Below are 18,490 nucleotides of genomic sequence, written 5' to 3' on the forward strand. Positions count from 1 at the left end.
ACATTTTTATTTTTCATAACTAAAGAAGCCCATAATGGATTTTAGCTACTATCAAAAATCTACAAAGAATTTTCTTTTATAGCCAAAAATCCACTGATGATAGTGCTAGAGTCTTTTTTTCATATTAATTATAATAACCTTCATACTGGGAGTTTTTAAAAATTCGATATATATTAAAACAATCAGATTGATAATAAAAGGAATGATATTTATCAGCTCTGCACTATTTGCTGCTCAACAACATTGTCCTCAAGAGGTTGAGACTCCATGGAATGAATGATTTCTTGTTCAATTGTCTGGAAATGTTGAACATCCTGAATGGTCTGAATCTCTACCATAGAGTTCTCTATTTGTTCTTGGTTGACGTACTGGATAACGTATTGCTGGTGACCACTATCTGGCTGGTTCCCGTCTGTAACTAAAACTTGTTCTCCGCCCTCTTGGACGATGATGGTTTCGGGATTGACAGTCATTACTTCCCCCGATTCTGACTGTATGGTGAATTGTTGTGGTCCACCAGAATTCTGCAAAATAGAAAACGCAAGTTATTATGCTTGTACTATCTCAAAAAAAAAAAAATCTATTTTCAAGAACATGCAGCAGGCAATAGTGTTTACAGTGTGGTTAGCTGCTTTGTAAAAGCTTAGTACACTTATCTTAAAGTACTTTCAACATCCACATATTTATAGTGAACTCAAAATATAGTGCAATCATAAATTAGCACACAAGAAGTCTAAAAACAATATTCTGTAGTTTTAAACAGATACTGGGATGGAGCAAACAAGAAGCAGATGGGGGCACTAGATATTACATGCACGTATACTGCTAGACTACACTGAAAGTAAGTTCAATGTACAGTATTTATAATACATGCATATGCTTGTGTATTAAAAAGTTGGATATGGAAGCATAAGCACATATTTAGAGCTTTCTTGTGTGGAGGAGATTGTCTGTTGGCATACCTGTTGTGACATTCCAAATATCTGTTGTAAAATATTGACTGCTGAGGCAGTTTTGGCATCCAGATTTGAGGAATCGATCTCTGAAAAGCAATAAGAATTTTTCTTAAAATTTCCTGCAATGCAATGACAAAATAAGAAATACAAAAATACATTTGGATTTCTTTTTTTTTGTCTTTCATCCAATCTCATCAAGTCTGTATATGACTGATCATTAAAAAAATCAATGAATTGGCTTACAGGGGTATAAACCTGTTAAGTTTTACCAAATGTACATATTGCCAATACAACTAAGTTGAACAGAAATACCTTTTTATTTTGACAATTTCATCAAGGAAATTGGCATGTATCCCAGTTAGGATTATTCTGCCTATTAAAGAGTCACTAAAACTAAAAAATTACAACGGAAAAAAGTTTATATATTTTATACCTGTGACTGAGGCATCGACAGTATGGACTTCATTGATTTCTGGTACATCATCAACCTGGCCTACTTCTGTCATCAAACCAGTAGTGGAACTCTCCTCTGGAAATGAGCTCACCTGAAATCATTTATAAGAAAGAGGTTTTTTACTTCAACAAGCATAATTACTGTATCTAGATTTTTTAAAATCACTGGATATTTGTGATTGCACAGATACATTTCTGGAGTGTTACCATTCATTTTTACATTACAAGAACATAATTCTATCAATGCTAAAATGCTTTCATGGAAATTTTATTCTGCACACAATTTTGTCAGACTTGAACCCTCTGTTTCAGGTGAGCTAATAAAGAGTTGGATTTTCTTACCTGTTCTGTCAGGTTAGTTATGGCGGTTGATTTATCTCCATCCAATCCAGCAAAGTTTGTCAGAGTCAGATGATGTCTAATCTTTAAATGTCTCTTTAGATCTGTCAAGTTCCCAAACAAGTAGTCACAGCTTAAACATCGGTAAACCTGGAAATGAAGGTTTTCACAGGTATTGTAATATTTAACATTACATATACTTTTATCTGTCCTCTTAACGTGTTACTTTTTTAAAAAAAAAATAGCATCTATTACATGACACATTATTAAGATAAATATACATGTACCAGAGATCATATATGAGAGGTGTTTCACTTTGATTGGCATTCTCAAATGGTTGTAATCATTTGCAATATTATTTTTCAACACAAATTAATACAAGATAAACAGTTATCTCTTGTACAGTGAATGTGTCTATACAGATCACTCATATAAACAAAATGCAAGGCATGCTTGCAATTGTGGCCGAAATTTTTATTTACTGTAAACCAACTTTTATTCGCGTGCGAGAAATTTTCGCGAAGTTCGCGAGAGCCTCGTCATCGCGAATATTTCTCGCCGCGAACAGGTCCTTGTAGTATATTTGTCTATTGAAAACTGTGGCAAAAAAGCTTACTCGCGAAAATTAATCGTCGCGAACTACTCTATCCCTGGTAAATCGCGAAATAAAGTCGTCGCGAATAAAAGTTGGTTTACAGTATTTTCTGACAACACTGAAAAGATTTTCTATTATTCATTTTCATTGAGAAAGGAGTTTGAATTAAGCAGGAAGACCTACCTGAGATGTTCCAGTAGAGTCATGCCCAGTCTCCTCTACCACGGGAACATCTACGTTTTTGTAGGGCACTCCTTTGTGACTCCTCGTATGGTGGACCTTCAGATAACTCAGGGTGTTCGCTGTGTAGCTACAGTGCTGGCAGGCATACTTCTTGATGACATTGTGAATTTCCATGTGGCGTCTCAAGTGGGCTGCCTGAGTGGCCTCATAAGGACACCTTAAGAAAAATGTCAGCATGCATATAATTGTTTGTTGATCTAAACTATGGTTATTTAAACATGAAAAAATTTATATCTATATATATAATGTTGATATTTGAATTCCAAATACTTTTATGCTGTACATGTATTACTTTTGTCATGTGAATTGATGGGAAAACAAATGCTGAACAATCTTCTGAATTAACAACTCTTTATGATTTGGAAAGGGGGTAGGGGGTGGATTGGGTTTGAGGGGTTTAGGACACATTTTCTAATCACAAGGAGTTTTTGGGTACTGGCTGTTTACTGCATGTCCAATATTTCTTACAAATTAAAAAGTTCCTTTCTAGCAAAAAGATACCCAAATGAATAAATTCATATAATACATGTACACGTATAAACCCTGCACATGATGAGAATCCTTAATAACAAACATTCCTTACTTGCTACATTTGAAGAGTCTTCCTGATTTATGGGACCTGACGTGCCACCTTAATGCTGTTTTTGATTTGTAAGCCTTGTTACACTCTGTGCAGGTGTAGGGTTTCTCATTGGAATGCCTTAACATGTGAGCCTGTAGGTTGTTCTTACTCCTACAGGCATGGGGACACAAGGGACATTTAAATGGCTTCACTCCTTCATGAATCCAGATGTGTTTTTGGAGCTCTGAGTTGGCACGGAAGAACATTTTATCACAGTAGGGACACTTGTAGCTTCTTCGGCCTACAAAATAGGTTTTATTTGTTTTTCAAATGAGGAACACATAGTGCCAGTATTTGTAGTTCAGTTTGAGCTAAAAATATGACTAGGAACATTTCAAGAGGAAAGAACAATCAAAATCAGTAACATTTCATAGATTAATAAAAGTGAAATGCAGAGATATACAATATTTTTACAGTTCATATAAAATACAAAAATTTCAGTTTGTTTAATGTTACCAGTCTTACCAATTTTCCCCTGGACCTTGTGTTTGGGGGAGGTCTCTAGGCCTGCATAGATATGTAACTTGTTCAGCTCTTTGTTCTTACTATCAGGATGAGCCTCACTTACGTGGTCTTTAAATAAAGTCAAGCTGGAAAAAAATGGGTTTTCTTCTTTTGCAGAGAGAGAGAGCTCACATTATTTTACATGTATACAGAAAAACACACATAATGAAGTGCCAGAGATGGATGATGTTGCTTCATTATAAGCATAATTCATTAAATCTTTTAAGATGACAATATATTTATAGGCATGAGGAAAAAATTCACTTCGCTGTAAGCATCAATTCATTATAAGTGTATTAGCTATAAGCATATTTGTTTTTTTTCAAATGTAAATGCATTATGGGTAATATCAGCTTTAAATTAATTTTTCACAACCTTGGCAGTTTTTGTTGACATTCAGGGCACTCTATGCCCATGTCTTCTCCAAAACCTGAATGTTTAAGGCTGTGGTTCCACAACTGTGACCGACTGTTGGCTGTAAAATCGCACTCCTTACAAGGGAAAGACAACTTCTCATGCTCGGTAGCCTTGTGAGACTGCAGACTATCTCTAGACAAGGCACGGTATCCACAAATTGTGCAGGGATAAGGGTTGTCTCCTGAAATGAATTTTTAATTGGTTGTTAAATCAGAAAATGATCTAGCATCTTCAGATAAGCCTTCGGTCAGTTTGCTATGTGCAATCACGTTGAGATAGCTTGTATCTTTTACCTGTATGTGTTCTGACATGCTGATCATAGTCCATTTTATTGTAATACAGCTTTCCACAGTATTCACATTCTTCATGCCCAAATGTCTCCCTCATTTTGTGAAATACCTGCAGGGTTAGCGGACGGTATCCTAAGGTTTTGATGAGGTCTGCAGAATCTAATTTCTCCTCCTTTGTAATTTCTAGAACATTCTCTTCAATAGATGTCCCACCAGTTTTCTCAGTAGAGGACAGAACAGTTTCTTCATTTACATTAACTGTGCCACTTTCCTGATCTTCTACAAGAGGAAGACCAGCCTCCTCAGCCTGTGATGAAGAATCTTCATTTTTTAAAGAAGACTGTGGATCAGAAGTTAAAGGTTCACTGCCTTCATTTTCCTCATCATCATTTTTCTCTACTTTGATATTCCCGTCTTCCAGTGATGGTTTAACGTCAGTTTCTTCTTCATCTACATCTGGAGTTGTAAAATGAAGCACATATACAGATCCATAATTTACTTTTTTAATTTTTTTAAAGAATTTTACTGAAATAATAAATCCAACAGTATTATTTATATTTTTGTCAAATATTTCCTAATAATTTAAACACTGTTAAAAAGAAAATGTGCAGTCTTTTGTATTTTTGACATATTTACATAAAGAAATTTACAAAACAGTGTTTTACAAGTAGCACTATGAAATTCTTACTCTGTCCCTCTGAGTCAGCCATTGGCAGATCCTGCTCCCCCTGCACTGCCTCAATAGTCCCGGTTGTCTCCCCTGGCACCTGTTCCACCTCCACCTTTGCCTGGCCCTGGAGGTCGGTCTGAGATAACTCGGCTGGGAGACTCACCAACTCCTTCTCAGCTGAGCTAAGCTTCTCGTCGGGCTCGGGCAGATATAGGCTGCTGTTGATACATTCCTCAAACATGCTCTCCCACTTAGTGGTGGGGTCGTCCTGTAAATGTGTGTTGGTGAGGTGGTCAATAAGACGAATGGTACTCAGGAATTTCTCCTCACACTTCACACATCTGTAAATGACCCGGTGCTTCTGAAAATGTTTTTCCAGATACACTTTCCTACTGGCTGTATAATCACAGAGTGTACACATCTGAATAGTTGGGATGTCCTTAATATCGTGTACATACAGGTGACGATCTCTGTCAATCTTCTTTTTGAATTTTCTGTTACACACGTGGCATTGATGAATAACCGTTGCGCCCCTTTGGCGACCCCCCTGAAGAAAGGATGCCAGGTACTCCTCCCCCTTGGGTGTGTTTTTATGATACTTTCTGATATGGTTGATGAGGGACTTTAAGGTGTTATAGTCTTTCTTACAGAGATCACACTGGTGCCTAACATTGCTGTGTACAGCCTCGTGTTCCAGAACATGGCTTTTATTCACTGACTTGAAGTCACAGAATTTACATCGGAAATATTGTCCTGTGTGCTTCCTCATGTGTGTGTACAGGTTTCCTAAATTCAACAATTTAAGTAAAACAAAATTTATCAAAAGTGCATTCAGTGCATATATTCAATACTGATTTTATATACCAAGGGGCACAACAACTATAGCATGGCTGTTAAGACAATATACATGTATTAACAAATAAATGAGAGAATAAAACAAATATCAAAGAGGTCACTTTAGGATCCCAAAGTATTTTAAATTGAATTTTTTTCCTTCAATATTGTTTCTCATTAGACAATGTACTAGACTTGTATTTGTAAATGTATTACCTTTTCCATTACTTCTATATAGACATTTTGGACATTTGAATGGCTTGGAATCAGTGTGAGTCAAGCAATGCAATCTCATATGGGACAAAGTCTTGAAGATCTTGTCACACATGTTACAAGAGTATAGACTCAATGTGTTAGTTGTCATACGAGATGCCACGGGAGCCTTATCATTCAAATCCTGCTCGATCATATGCTGACGAAAAAGATTGTCTACAAAACTCAGATCTACATTCAAGCTCTGCTCAAAAAGGGCTTTTTCAGCCTCGGTTCTAAATATAGGTACGTCCCCGATTTGATCAGTTGGACGCGCCCCTTTATTTTCGTCCCCATCAGCATCCATCCTGACTTTGTAAGATCTTCGCTTTTTCTTGGGTTTCCCTTCCCCTTCTTCTTCCTCAGCATCTTCCTCTATTTCATCATCCTCCTCTTCCTCCGCGTCCTTCAGTTTGTAGTCACTGACTCGGAAGTCTTTGTCTTCATCATTATCTAGTTCTTCATCTTCAGAGGCTGACACTGCTTCCTCATTCTCACCTACATTTACAATTAAACCATTAAATCTCAGTTCATACATGTACTTGCTGTCAACAAATGTACAGTAAATTGCACATATATTTGCAAGTGCAAATATTCATCAAATTGCATGTATATTAGCAAGTGCAAATGTATCTAGTAAATTGCATGTTTACAAGCAGTGCAATGAGCAGTGCGAATCATTGCTTAAAAATTTGCAATATACGTCAATTCTGTCATGTATTTATCTTTTAGAACTTGAACTCACCATATTCTACAGTGAGGACACTCTTCTTTGTGATATCTACATAGTCTGTTGTCGGCATACACCTGTGAGTCTTAAAAAACCTCTCCTTGTGGAATGACTTCTTACAGGCTTTACAGTAAAGTTTTCCATCAGCACCTGCAAGAAAAGTGTAATCACTTGAACCAGATGTATTGTTTTCTTATAGAAACATCCAACTATCAATATAATTTCTAAATCTGAATAAGAAAAAAAAAATTAGTTGTCTTTAATCATCCTGGTTTTATAGACATGTACCCATTTCTGGAACGGCAGGTTTTTCCACTTTCTGAACCTTTGCTGCTGGAACTGAATCAGTCTGTTTTTCCTTTTTAGGCCGGCCCCTCTTTTTTCCTGAAGCTAAAAATATTACACCTGAGAATACTATATACATGTTATCCATTTATAATACTTCTGTTTAATACATTAAACACCCAGTTAAATATATGTAATTTTGATACTTTAGTTTAAAATCAGGTGCAGAAAAATGATTTCAGATGTCATTTGAACTTTTTTTTTCTCTAACCTGGAGTTTGGCCCTCTTGAGTGACCCCCTGTGACCCTGACATCTCTGACCCTGGGGCGGGCTGTATAATGATGACCGTCTGCTGTTCTCCTGTCACAGAATCCACCACCTCAGTGGTGACCACGCGGCTCCCCTCAGGAAACGCCACCACCTGGTCCTCAGCATTGGAATCTATGAGAACATTCCATTGTGTATTATAATTGTTTAACGGGTAGCTAAATTATATTACATATCATACATTTTACAAATTACAGTCAAACCTCATTCTCTCCAACTCAAGAAAAAACTTTGAGATATCCAAGGAAAACATGTTTCAAGGGTAAAAATACTTAAGAAATTAATAGGTAGGACTTCTTGATCACTTAGAAATATCCAATATACTTTTCTAGTTTATAAACAATGATAAATAACCATGTTTTAAAGGAGAGGGTGTACATAGTCCTTGCCTGTTGCCCAATCCTTATTGTAATATTCAATAAAATATGTTTCCCGATAAAGTATGACAATGTTTGAGATACAATTTCAAATGACAAAAATATGTCATTTTAGCTGAACAAACCTGCTGTTGAAACTACAACATGGCCAACATTTTCATTCTCCACCTGTTCACCACTCTGAGTTTCTGGTTGGCTCACTGAGGGTAAAAGATTAACATTGCAATCTTTTTTGTGGATAACAAATTGTTCTATGTCATTGAAGGTCATCTGACAGGAACCACAGATGAATGTATCCATGGTGGTTTAAGGCAGGTGTTTGTATATTTCATAAAACTTCCATGTCTGAAAGGAAAAAATACATTTTTTTTTCAATATATTGAATGTATCATTAGCTTAAAATACTGTATTTAAAGAAATTACTGATCTATCCGTATGATAAAGATTGAAGGTTCAAATATAAAATAGTTCTTTGAAAATAATTAAATTCAATACAAAATTGAAGGTCAAGGTGAAATTAAAGGAAAAGTTAAAAATGTTAATCAGTGGTTAGTGTATCAGTATACAGAGTTTCATGAAAATATCTCTTGAACAGGTTGAGACCACTCGCCCAAATGGGATATAACACTGATGTCCCAAATAAGACAAATTTTACAGTGAAAAAAATTGAAATTTTTATTTTGGCCATAATCTGCAGCAAGACACTTATAAAGGAAATAAGTACTTTTGGTTAAGAAGATTTTCTGTATATACTCATTAATTGTTTAAGGAGAATGATTCCATAGAAGTTCCTTAACTCATAGGGATCAACAGACTGGATAAGCTTGTTCATGAAAAACTTGCTTGCCAAATCAAAATTATAAGGATTTTTTGTTGCCGATATATGACATTTATTGCCAAAATAAAAAATCAATTTTTGCACTGTAAAATTATATCCCATTTAGGAAATTATATCCTATATAGGCTAATACATGCAAATATATCCCCTTTGGATGATTCATCCCGATCTGTTGAATGAATTTTTTCACCTTGAATCTGAACTGAGCATTTTCTCCAGAAAAATAAGGTCAATGTCAAAGAAAAGGTCAAGGTCAACAAATGTTGTACAAAGGGACTTAACTTTTGCAAAATATGCATGCATTGGACTATAAGTATATATTTAAGGAAAACTATAATCTCAAGGTGAAGCAGATGAGGAATTTTATGTTTTGTAGATTATGAAAATTGCTGAATGACATTTTGCAAAGTGTGCATTAGGCCCTAGACTGTATGAGTATATTTGCAGAGCTAGGGTCCGTAGCAATGATTTTCGTGGTGAGCTCCCCTGAAGGGAGAAAACATCATGATTATGGTCATTGATAAATAAAATCGGTTTTTAAATATTCAATGAGTGTGTCTTTAAAGTAACACAAATTCATATAATTCAAAAGGCTAAGAGAAGCCTTACTTTACTTTTAGACAAATTATCGTGTGAATTATTAAATGCGAAACTTTGTGTCCGTATGTGAACATCAACTCAACTTTTAGATGGAGTCAGCAAAATACTATGTTCTGCATTCGATTTAGTTATCTTTCTGTAGTAAAAAGAGTGTAAAAATAAACAACAAAAATACTCACTGATGGATTGTTAATACGCATTAACAAGGACTAAGGATGTAAAAGTTGTGTCTGTCAATTTTGTAATGGCGGCTTGAAAAACCAGCGTCTAATAAGGAAAGTCAACCCAAAATAATTATTTCGGATATAATTGGAATATTTTTATAGAAATAAATATTTTTAGCCCCAAATTTTGATAATATTTATTTATTTTCATTTTAATTTAAAGAAATGTTTTATGATTTGTTATCGTGATTATTTATAAAGAAAAAACAAAAATTTACATAAAATAATTTATCCGATCACCTAATATTAAACTTTCCGGCTTTTTTAATAAATGTAAACAACAAACATGGCGTCGACCAGGACTTCGTCAAAGAAGCCTACAGAGAAAACTCAAGAGAAAAAGCAAATCCCGCCGCCTACAAATGTTGCACAGTTTATGGTGGTGTTGGTGATGTCAATCTGTCGAAAAATACTTCTCATTGATACGTCTGTGAAGATTGGACTGTATTTTGCCGGCGTCATCATCGGTTCAGTTTTGGCTGACATGGTCCAGCTTCCGAGAACCTACTTATCCAGTAAAGATAACTTATTTAATCAATATTTCGTAAAGCTAGGTTGGGGATGGACCCTTTTGATATTGACTGCCTTTATTACACAGACAAGTTATGTGTATAATTTGGGTAAAACGGGCATGGTCAAAGTCCATTTATTGAGGCTCTGCATGGGAACTTTCTGGTGGTATACAATGGTATCCATGATAAATTATATCGAGTCTGTGGTTGGAATTTGTTCAGGGAAAGGAATTATTGGAAGAGACGCATGTATCAAAAATGGGAAGTCATGGCTTGGATTTGATATTTCTGGTCACGTTTTTCTGCTAATACACAATCTACTTACCATATCGGAAGAAGTGAAGATATTTAAAGACTGGAAAAAACTTGGAGAAATGTTTGATGACCCTGATTTGCCTAAAAACAAAAACATAAATATGAAAGACTTTCTTGAAGGAAGGAAGAGTTATCGAATTCTCACCCCGTACATTAATGTAACCTTTGTATTTGTAGCACTTTTTACTGTACTTTGGGAATTTATGCTGATTATATCGACCGTCTATAGATTCCACACTACTTCCCAGAAAGTTGTTGCTGTGTTTATGGCTGTAGCTTGCTGGTTTGGAAGTTACAAACTTATTCTAGGATACTCAAAAACCGGATCTCTGAAGCTGCTTCTTAAGCCCGGGGAGAGTCAAATGAAATTTACAAAAGTTGGATGAAAACTTTGATTTAGGAGATTTCTTATATTGTCACTTACACTGATTCATGAGGGATTGTTATTTACTTATTTACTATCCATAAATCCATAAAACAACATATTTCAATTTGTGGATTTTTTAATTTATTTTATATATATTTTTTTTTTATTATTATTTGTCATCTCCATTATTTTAATTTTTACCATGGCATAGGAAAATACAAGTCACTAGACTTTATCATATACCTTTAGTTTCCTAGATATCGAAATTTTAGCTAACATTGTTTTAAATAATATATTTATTTTCAGATTTAACGGTTAACAGTTGTTGATAGATCAGATGACAAAACTAATTTTTCAGGCCATTGTACTTGTATATGTGCAATTTTAAGAAATTGAAAGGCATGTTTTTTTTCAATGTGTTCATTCAACATTGTTGAATTTTATTGTAAATATAAATTACATGAACTGTATGTATATGCAATGAAATATGTTTATAGTAAAGTACTCTGGATCAAGTCTGAACAAACAAAACAGTAATACTGTAAAACTTCTATGGGTATTAATATTATCAATATTGCATACTGTATTCAGAACATCTGTATAGATTAATGTGTTAATTGATTGATTCATGAATATTAATCACATGAGATTTTCAGTTTCTGCATCGTTGAATATCCCTTACTCTCCCCAACAAAAAAAGCAATTGTCAGTATTAAACACAGGAACACTCTTGAATTGTTTACATAATTATATTTTCTATGCATAATGCTAGAAAGGAAAACATTTACAATATTTGTTCATGACATAATTAACACATTTAATACAATTACAAATGTGCATCTCTTACACATGTTAGATATTATAATCTTACCTATGATGGGTTTGGGCATTAGAGGTAGTTCACATATTGGTTGTTATCAGGAACACAGAAATCCAATATTTATTATGGTGCCATCTGATCAATCTAGTCATGAGCAGAGAACCAAAATACTTATATACATATACATGTATTCAGGTATTTGTATTTTCTGTTTGTTGGGTTTTTATTATGTATTGTTATCTTGATTAAATACTACAGTGCTTTTGTGAACATGTTAATGATCAGTTCATGTCTTTTCATGTCTTTTAATAAAGCAATATTCTATATTTATGAAATCTGCATGAAGGCAATCATCCTAGATAATAAAACTGAAACAGAGAAAAATGATAAGAATTCTTTCAGGATAATTCAGTGGTCAACATAATATGACTTTGTCATATACATTTAGGATTAAAATTTATTATATGGGTCACAAGAGCTTTCTTTTCAAATACTGTTTTATTGACTTTTTTTTTTAATGTAAATTACATTTACATGTATAAATACATTGAAATCAAATTTCTTCAAAAACTGTGATTTTTCGCCCTATGTTTGAGAGCTTGTGCTTCTTGTTTCATGCATATGACTGTTCTAATACTGTATTTGTCTCTTTGTTGTCATTTTACAATACTTGTATGTTGACAATTGAGTTCCATTTTTTTTTTAACTTAGTGCATATTTCTTAATGTGTGTAACATTGTTGTTTCATTCCTACCTCCGGTTTACTTTATACTACCCAAATAAATGTTGTATCCACTCCTCTCTTCTTGATATTTTTTGTTTCACCTTATCTAAAAGCCAAATTGAAAGTTGTATTCACTAGCTTGTCTGTTCTTGATATTTTAGTCTCATCCAAGCTAAAAGCTAAAGTTAGCTATTTTGATCATCTGTTGTCTGGAACCCATCTGTCTGTCCATCCATCCATACTAGATTTTGGACTTATTAAGAAAGTTTGGACATTGAAATATACAATGAAAACAAAAATTTTCTTTAAAGAAAAAATCTTCTGTTGAACCACTGGATTTAAAAAGATAAATCTAGGTTCATATGGAGAATGGCAGTGCTGAATTTATAATAATGGTGTGTATAGTGGCCCATGAGCCACTGGTTGTTTTCATTAGGAACCCCCCCCCCCCCCCCAAAAAGAAAAAAAAAAAAGAATTTTAATCAGTAAAATTCCAATTGAAAAGTTAATGAACGCATAAAGTATGAATTAAATGATTGCTAATTTTCAAACTTACCTAAAAATATTCGATGAAACCGCTCCACCCCACCCACCTGGGGCCTACATCTGGGGGTAATCTCTATGTACTGCATGGAGAAAAAAATTGCAAGCTTTTAAAAAATATGCACTGAACGTGCGAAAACATTACGTATTCACGAAATATCAGATACTGTACCTTTGTTCATATATATAGTGAAAATGTTGCAGTGAGTGCATGGTATCGAAATTCTAAGTTTTAACTGAGTATCAGACCTCTGAAGACAAAAGAATATTTCAGTTATCATTTTAGAACCCCCTTTTAAAATGTAAGATCTAAATTTACACTGTGCATGTATAAAAATATAAACACTCATGTACTTTCCAAATTTATTTCCTTGAAATCAGCTCAAAATATCGCGTAGCATTTCTTGTTTAAGCACTTAGCAGTAATTAATTTTTCTGTAATTGATATACATGTACAAACATACTCAAAACATGCACTTATAATTTTTATGCAACTAGGCGTAAAGCATACAGAGAAAAATTCAATAATTCAAGCTGTATATGGCATTATGCTATATGCAACACATTGTTTAAACAATGAAACGAGGAAATTTTTTTTGCACAAGTCTAAATAAAATATATAAACATCTTCCGCAATAAAACGCGGTTATCAATTAAAATACGGGATTATTAAACATTCCAAAAATGGTACGTCCATAGTTTACTTCTCCATATCCTTTACCTTTATCTGAAATAGTGATATGTATGTATATATGCTAGATCATTAAACCCTCTAAGTTTGAGTGTTAATATTTTGTCTAAAAGAGATACACATAATAAGTAAAAGTGTATTTCTTTTGTTCTTTTCAACCATGCTGAAATACTTCCTAGTCGCAGTACGTATGAAAATGAGACGGAAATGAAGGGAAAATACAATGTACACAGTAATGTCATGTTAAAGCCATTCAGGAAGTGATTGTGTTTCCAACCGTTTGCCAGCTTTTAGAAATATAAAATTTATCATTGTGCTGGAGATTTAAGATTTTAAATGTTAATTTAATTTTTAGCCCCCCCCCCCCCCCCCACACACACCCCTTCTCCAGAAATATATTTGGGACACACACACACATGTAGATTGAATATACATTCATGTGTTTTTAAACTATACAGGTACTGTGAGCAAAGAACTCACACACACATGTCCAAACTGTCCATGTGTTGCTATAGGAAACACACACACACACACATGTAATCAAGATTCTGTGAAAGTCTCATCAAATTTCCTTCAGCAAAAAATATGATGTGATATGAGAGGAGTTACGGATAAGAGATGTGTACCTCAAAGCGTGACAGATGGACGGACGGACATACCGATTACTAAATACCCTCCCACTTTTCAAGCGGGGGGTATGATAAGTGAAATATATTTGTTCTCGTCGCGAGGAATACACTTGTGAAATATGAAAGCTATCGCTTCAAACAATCAAAAGTTATGATCAAGGTTCAAGATTTTGTGGACAAACAGACGGGCGGACAGGGAAAAAACTATATACCCCCAATTACTGGTGCATGAAAAGGCTTATACATGTATATTATATATTTACATGTATTATGTATATACGAGGGTTGATCCAAGAGTAATGTCACAGTGTCCATCTTTCATATTTGGCGCCATATTATCAAATACAATATACCAAAAGATGCACAAATATAAATCTAATTAACATTGAAATTTTATTTAAATAATTCTTATTTGAATTTTATAGATGTTTAAAACATAAAACATAGGGGGTGTCGCCGCGTCACAGCGGAACGTCACATTTTAAAGTGTATTTTTTCTTAAAATAAAAAAGACAAACACATTTAAACGACTCTAAAAAAGCATCTAATCTTCCAATTTTTTAAAAGACACAATACTCGTCTTTTTCTAGTCTTTAACTGAAAATTAAATGACGGCATTGGTATTTATGATCATAAACATTGTTGTTTTACTCTGTTGAATTGACCAAAGGGATTGTCGAAATGGGAAAAAACGGCTCGACGAGTTGTAATGCATTTTTGCTTCAAAATATGGGAATCATCACTAACGACAGTTACGTTAATTAATCAGACTTACAGAATAAAGAATGTAAATAAGAGACGTACATCTCAATAGATGGTTTCAGCAATTTTGGGCGGTTGATTGGTCACTGAATGATCAGCAGAGGAAAAGAAGACCGAAAGATGGGAAATCGGAGTGAAACTTTCAATGGTGTCTGACATTGTCAAAAACAAAAACAAACAAACGTATAGAGTGACATGTGAATTTTTAAGTTTGTCTTATGCTACTGTTCACAAATTTGACAGAGGGCTTAATTATGAAAAGAGTAAGTGTATTATGGTACCAAGAATTCTTAAAGAAAGTGCAATTGGTGAAAGTATTTGCAAATCAAATATTTTTTAAATGAAACGAAGGGGAAACGCTTAAAAGTTTGACGGTGTGTATCCGTCATATGACGTTATATTTAGGTGCGGCGACTACCATAAACAAGCATTGTTTAAAATCCGATATTTTGATAAGTATACATCATATTCCTTTGAATTTTTCAGGTCTGATTTGAAATAAATAAAGCTTCCATCATGTTTAATTTATTTGCTTTACGTCGATTCATAGTAATTTTATCAAAGTTGTGACATTACTTTTGGATCAACCCTCGTATATCTTACTGTCCCGTGGGGATCCGGGTTAGAATAGGTCCTTATCATATACTTAGTAGTAAATACACCGATTCTGCAAACGGGTGACGTCACAATACCCCATATCAACCGGTCCGAAAAGCCATATTATCGGACCGGCGGGCCGAAAATCCATATCAAACCGGAAGTAACGTTTGTATTAAGTTAAAAAGTTAATTTACTTGATTTTATTTAAATATTCATATAAATTAATTCTTTAATAACATTTGTGCTCTTAATTTTTTTTCAGTTACCTAAAATTGGCTCTATTAAATTTTAAAGAAAACTGTCATTAATAAGCACAAACATTACCACCATATGTATCGAATATATATATTTTAAATATATGATATATTATATATATTATCGGGCTATGAATATGATATATATATTTAGTACCCCCTTGCTTGTCGTAAAAGGCGACTAAAAACAAAACCGTATAAACCGAGGCCCCGTGTCACAGCAGGTGTGGCACGATAGAGATCTCTCCCTGCTCAAAGGCCGTAAGTGCCGAGCATAGGCCTAAATCTGCAGCCCTTCACCGGCAATGATGACGTCTCCATATCAGTGAAATATTCTGGAGAGGGACGTTAAACAGTATACAATCAATCAATCAATCGTATATCTTACTTAAAACAAAATAATTCTAGACTTGCTTAGACATATAAAACAAACGTTGCAAGGATGTTAAAACTAACTGGCTGTATTTCCTTTCTTTGTAGTACTTGCTGATTATCCTGACATCAATTTGGATACCCTTGGTAATGATGAAAAGTTGCAAATATTCAAAATGCACGTGTCTTAAACATTGCCAAAAAGATGTTTATAATATAAGTGATAACAAAACATGCACGATTGAAAACTTTCCGATACACACATTAAACACAAGTGATTTCCACTTGCGTTGTATAAAACGTTTAGAAAAGGTTGAATTCATCAACAACAGTATCAAGACCATTCAACCAGGTTTCTTTTCAAACTTTACTAGCCTGAAGCACCTTGAATTGAGCCAGAACCCAGAGATTAAAGAAAACATTCGATATGCATTAGAAGGATTAAACAAGATAAAACTAGAAACATTATTACTGAGCAACATTTCAATGAATGATCAAATACTTTCGGATAATTACGCTTTTTTCCCTCGGACACTGAGGACCCTGTCATTGACAGCGAACGAGCTGACGACATTCCCGATGACGTATGTCCAGGGACTAGGTGACCTCACTTCACTCAACCTTAGCTACAACATCCATTTTAGACACCTCGAAGTTGACAAAGTAAACAAGACTTTGCCACTCACCAACATTTCGTTGGCTTTTACGGGATTTTTCTGGAAAAAATTGTTCAAAAATAATGACAGCGTTTGTGTTTTGCCTCATCTTAAGCATTTCGACTTGGGTCACACATTTGTAAACGTTTCAACGATAGCTGTTGAAGACAACTGTCTTCAAAATTTAAAAATTCTCATTGTTAAGCACTGTATATTTGAAGATGGCTTATACAACGACAGCTTCAAATATCTGTATAATTTGAAGACTTTAAGCTTGAGCGAAACTTTTAATATATATCAAGTACCTGTTATGAGTATGCAGTTGGAACATTTAGATATGAACGATCTGAAGTTTAATTTCATTGAAAATGATAACACCATTGGTATGTTCAGTAATCTGACGAGTCTAAAACATCTTGAAGTTCGAGGTCTTGATTTAGGAGCTTGGAAACGCAATAATTTAGAAACTTTTTTAAAACCACTGGAAAACCTGACTTTTTTAAATGCCAGTTGCAACAACCTTGGTTTTATCCCAAAGGTTATTCAGACATTCTCGAAGCTGGAAGATTTAATCCTGACAAATAATATGATAAATGAATTGGGAAATGCCATATCTAAAAGCATGATTCTCAGAAACATACAACTCCAACACAACAGAATAGAAATTGTGGATGTTGAAGGCTTGCCAAAAACTGTTGAATCATTCGATCTTTCCGGAAACCCATTTCGATGCAATTGTAGTCTAGTTCCATACATCATTTGGCTCAAAGAAAAAAAGCTTTATAAACCGAACGAACATCAATGGACGAAAAATTACGTCTGTGCTCGACCTCTGGATAAAAGAAACAAAAGTTTAGCAGAGTTTCATCCGAAACCTACTGATTGTCAACCGTTTAACAAATATGTCATCACAGCTATGGTTTTGTGTTGTTTAATGGTGCTGATTGTTTTTGTGACTAATATTGTGGAATGTTGCAAAGAAAGAAAGAAACGGAAGAAGCGTCCAAGGTTCCGATATCGTCGATTACAACCGACTGCCAGCTAATTCCAGCCTTCTTTGTGTACTTAACAAAATGTTCGAATTAATTTAGAACCTGTTTACAAACAGGGTAATGTCATAAACAACATGTAAAACATGTAGAAATTATTACAAATATAGATAATTATATCAAATACCACCGTCTTTAATTGATAATGCCCCTTGATTATTGCAGCTATTGTCTATTCAGTTGCCTCTTCAGTGTTTAAAATTCTGTTTTCCCCCTAAATTATCGTAAAATGTATCCTCAAAAGTTCTTCTCACACTGTACAAACAGTTCACAATTTCCACACTGTATGCTTGTATGTTCTATGTTTTCGTGTTCTAACCATGTAAAGAGAAAAATGACATCAGCTAGTAAAGAAAAAGAAACAAAATAAAAAAACACATTTTTTATGAAGTGTTTGTCTCATAACAAACTGTGTTAGTTGCAGAAGATATACATACATTATAAGAAGCTGAAATTCAGACATCTTAAAAGCTTCCTTGAGCATCTGTATTATATCTCATCACAATACATAAATATTGAAGATATTCTGTCCTCGAAAAATTTAATTGGATATGTTTATTTTGTAGATGTTTAAAATATATCAATCAATTTCAGAGTCTTTTTGTCTATTCTAATTTTGTGTCTGTTACTTTACTGTGT

General features: G+C 34.1%; 3 protein-coding genes across 3 annotated transcripts; 2 read left to right on the forward strand and 1 right to left on the reverse strand.

Annotated features, from left to right (window-relative positions):
• Positions 1-44: 44 nt before the first annotated feature.
• Positions 45-9,606, reverse strand: LOC134238709 (zinc finger protein ZFAT-like). Its single transcript, XM_062720828.1, has 16 exons — positions 9,513-9,606; positions 8,021-8,240; positions 7,462-7,632; positions 7,194-7,295; positions 6,921-7,055; positions 6,140-6,673; positions 5,108-5,875; positions 4,423-4,875; positions 4,088-4,310; positions 3,674-3,798; positions 3,170-3,449; positions 2,527-2,743; positions 1,752-1,898; positions 1,390-1,501; positions 963-1,042; positions 45-524 (listed from the first exon to the last, which is right to left on the reverse strand). The coding sequence occupies exons 2-16, from the start codon at positions 8,193-8,195 to the stop codon at positions 213-215; spliced, it is 3,834 nt and encodes a 1,277-aa protein (XP_062576812.1). The 5' UTR covers positions 8,196-8,240; positions 9,513-9,606; the 3' UTR covers positions 45-212.
• A 227-nt stretch (positions 9,607-9,833) lies between these two features.
• On the forward strand, positions 9,834-12,367 carry LOC134238710 (acyl-coenzyme A diphosphatase FITM2-like). Its single transcript, XM_062720829.1, has one exon. The coding sequence runs from the start codon at positions 9,844-9,846 to the stop codon at positions 10,768-10,770; it is 927 nt and encodes a 308-aa protein (XP_062576813.1). The 5' UTR covers positions 9,834-9,843; the 3' UTR covers positions 10,771-12,367.
• Positions 12,368-13,428: 1,061 nt separating this feature from the next.
• On the forward strand, positions 13,429-18,155 carry LOC134238712 (leucine-rich repeat-containing protein 15-like). Its single transcript, XM_062720830.1, has 2 exons — positions 13,429-13,525; positions 16,255-18,155. Exons 1-2 carry the CDS (start codon positions 13,523-13,525, stop codon positions 17,845-17,847), a joined length of 1,596 nt encoding a protein of 531 aa, XP_062576814.1. The 5' UTR covers positions 13,429-13,522; the 3' UTR covers positions 17,848-18,155.
• Positions 18,156-18,490: the final 335 nt, after the last annotated feature.

The sequence above is a fragment of the Saccostrea cucullata genome, unplaced genomic scaffold (genome assembly GCF_032062105.1).
Source record: "Saccostrea cucullata isolate Sc308-1 unplaced genomic scaffold, CSIRO_AGI_Scuc_v1 ctg2923, whole genome shotgun sequence".
NCBI classification, from domain to species: Eukaryota; Metazoa; Mollusca; class Bivalvia; order Ostreida; family Ostreidae; genus Saccostrea; species Saccostrea cuccullata.

What these genes read in the sequence shown, in the direction of transcription:
- LOC134238709 (XM_062720828.1), bottom strand. Translation starts at nt 8,195, where the DNA reads ATGGATACATTCATCTGTGGTTCCTGTCAGATGACCTTCAATGACATA. An exon ending in CAAGGTCCAGGGGAAAATTG is followed by an intron (nt 3,450 to 3,673) that starts GTAAGACTGGTA and finishes CCTATTTTGTAG; the next exon opens with GCCGAAGAAGCTACAAGTGT. An exon ending in ACTCTACTGGAACATCTCAG is followed by an intron (nt 1,899 to 2,526) that starts GTAGGTCTTCCT and finishes CTTCATTTCCAG; the next exon opens with GTTTACCGATGTTTAAGCTG.
- LOC134238710 (XM_062720829.1), top strand. Translation starts at nt 9,844, where the DNA reads ATGGCGTCGACCAGGACTTCGTCAAAGAAGCCTACAGAGAAAACTCAA.